The 2,336-nt window shown below is 35.0% G+C and overlaps 1 protein-coding gene across 1 annotated transcript; it reads left to right on the top strand.

Moving 5' to 3' along the window:
- Window positions 1-237: 237 nt before the first annotated feature.
- On the top strand, window positions 238-1,209 carry LOC128553908 (zinc finger protein 90-like). Its single transcript, XM_053535109.1, has 2 exons — window positions 238-778; window positions 1,044-1,209. Exons 1-2 carry the CDS (start codon window positions 575-577, stop codon window positions 1,191-1,193), a joined length of 354 nt encoding a protein of 117 aa, XP_053391084.1. The 5' UTR covers window positions 238-574; the 3' UTR covers window positions 1,194-1,209.
- Window positions 1,210-2,336: the final 1,127 nt, after the last annotated feature.

Here is a 2,336-nt window from a genome sequence, read left to right as displayed (position 1 = left end):
GTTAGTATCAGAAAGTTTGGAAAATGAAAATCAAAAGAGAAAAAACACCACTGTTGAATACAATACTCGCTTTAGGAAACTTAAAAGGCAAAAGCGAGAACCAGAGAACTACTTGTTGAATAGTGATTCAGAATCTAATACTGGACAAGGTAAAGTGAATTTATCAAAACCAGATGTGGGAAAAGGGAATCTGGAGTATATAAATAAATACAACAGACACAAGGTTAAATAATTTGGAAAACATCAATGAGAAAACTGATGAAATAACTGCAAGTGAAGCTCTCATTGCTATAAGCAAATCAGCAAATGGGGAAAATGCACAAATTGCAGTGATAGTGCTAAACATAAATCAAGTAATAAAAATGCTGAGATTTCCAATGTTATATTAGATATAACCTCAGTTAGCTCAGAAAATGAAGGAGATAAAGATTGTACAAATCAGTCAAATGTTCATGATGATGAAAAAGATACTGATAAACAGAATACTAGGCAAAATGCTGATAAGCAAAGTGGAGGAGTAGATGACAAACAGTCTGCTATAAATATCAGCAAAACTTTCATATCAGCAGGCCAAATGAGAAAAATATCTCAGAAAGCTACTCCATATCCAAAGGAAAATGAGGAAACTTGTGAAAAACAGGATAAATGGTCATGTCCTACATGTGGTAAACTTGGTTCACGGGCCATGCTGTCATATCATAAGTATCTTCATAAAGAAGAAAAGGAACTTTCTTGTGATAAATGTGGAAAACAGTTTCAGCATCCAACTTGCCTCAAGGTATTGACAGTCCTTGCTTATTACTGATTCACAATTTTCTTTTGCATGAAAAAATGAAATGATTTCTCAGGGATACCTTTTATAACAAAGATGAATAAGATATGTACCAATGATTTGTGTAACATGATTTGTTTGTTTGTTTGTTTGCTTTCTACTTATTCTAATACGATATGTAAATGTTTTATGATACGCTATGTAACATTGTAATAAAGCTTCGTTCGTAATGTTAACATACTTGTATTAATGTCACACTTTCATTTTAAAGGTTCACCTTAGGAGCCATGAAGAGAAGATTTACAAATGTGAAAGATGTCTAGCTAAGTTTAGCCGGAAGAAGTACCTAGAAACCCACATGTTTAAGCATTCTGGGGAGAAACCTTACATGTGTGAGACTTGTGGGAAAGCCTACAGGTAAATGTTTTCTGATAGTTTTACTTGAGTCATCTTTTGGCAAGGCATTCAAGTCTTCATGTAGTAATACTTGATACATACATGTGGCAAAGACTTCAGGTAAAATGTATTACTCTTTTGATAGGGATACTTGTGAGATTTGTAGCTAAGCATATAAGTAAAACACATATTAGTCAGGTGGTCAAACAGTCAGCGATAAAAGTGCCCGAGAAATCATCCAATGAGGGCCGGTATGTTAATGCCCAGAGACAATATCAGTGTTGAAGCTTAAATTTTCTAAGTTACCTTGCTAGCTGTCTCTAAGTACATAGCAGTGTTTCATGTAAATTAGAGGGGTCAAAACATAAACTTTTTGGTGTGTAAAATGTAGTATGTAAGGAAATGAAACATAGAAAAAAAGTCCTCAAAAATATCAAAGTACATTTTTGAGATATTGCATCTGGACTTCCGAAGTAACGTCTACATCTAATACTTATTCAGGGGGTCTAACATGTTTGGGTTCGTTAAAATTTTAAACAAGAGCAAAGATTAGTTAAAAGAAAATGTGCCCCCATCCCAGCTTTAGTGCAGGATGGAGGGCATTATTTGAGTAAAGCCGGAGGCTGAGCATGTATATATAGCATTCCCTTCTGGACGTTTAAACCTTATCGCAAATTAAAAGATTTCAAATTTACCGCCTGATGACGTCGTAACCTGCGCATGTGCTGCACATCACCCACAATACACCAAATCCCACGAGATTCACAATTTAAAGAATATTTTTGTTGCTTAAAAACATAATACAAAAAGGGAGGGCATATGACAACACCAATTCTAAAAAGCTTCCAACACAATGTGACTCAAACTCACTACACTAAGGGCAGGGTATATACATGCTCAGCCTCCGGCTTTACTCAAATAATGCCCTCCATCCTGCACTAAAGCTGGGATGGGGGCACATTATTTTTCGTAAAGCCTTTCGGCTTTTCGCATGTTTATATAGCATCTTTAAAGGCAACAAAAATACACTTTCCAATGCCTTAATTTATTATTCATCAAATAATCATTCATGACCAAATACAGCATCATTGTAAGACACATCACTCTCAGAATGTCTACAATAAAAAATTTTTTAATTCTTATCCGACTTCCAGTTACCCTGCGAAAT

Source organism: Mercenaria mercenaria, unplaced genomic scaffold (assembly GCF_021730395.1).
Source record: "Mercenaria mercenaria strain notata unplaced genomic scaffold, MADL_Memer_1 contig_4483, whole genome shotgun sequence".
In the NCBI taxonomy this organism is placed as follows: domain Eukaryota; kingdom Metazoa; phylum Mollusca; class Bivalvia; order Venerida; family Veneridae; genus Mercenaria; species Mercenaria mercenaria.
The sequence above is the reverse complement of the archived record's forward strand: the minus strand, read 5'-3'. Positions and strand labels throughout refer to the sequence as shown.

Bases quoted from the DNA above. Each gene is read 5' to 3' on its own strand.
- LOC128553908 (XM_053535109.1), top strand. From the start codon at position 575: ATGAGAAAAATATCTCAGAAAGCTACTCCATATCCAAAGGAAAATGAG. The intron at 779-1,043 runs GTATTGACAGTC...TTCATTTTAAAG, and splicing joins AGCATCCAACTTGCCTCAAG to GTTCACCTTAGGAGCCATGA.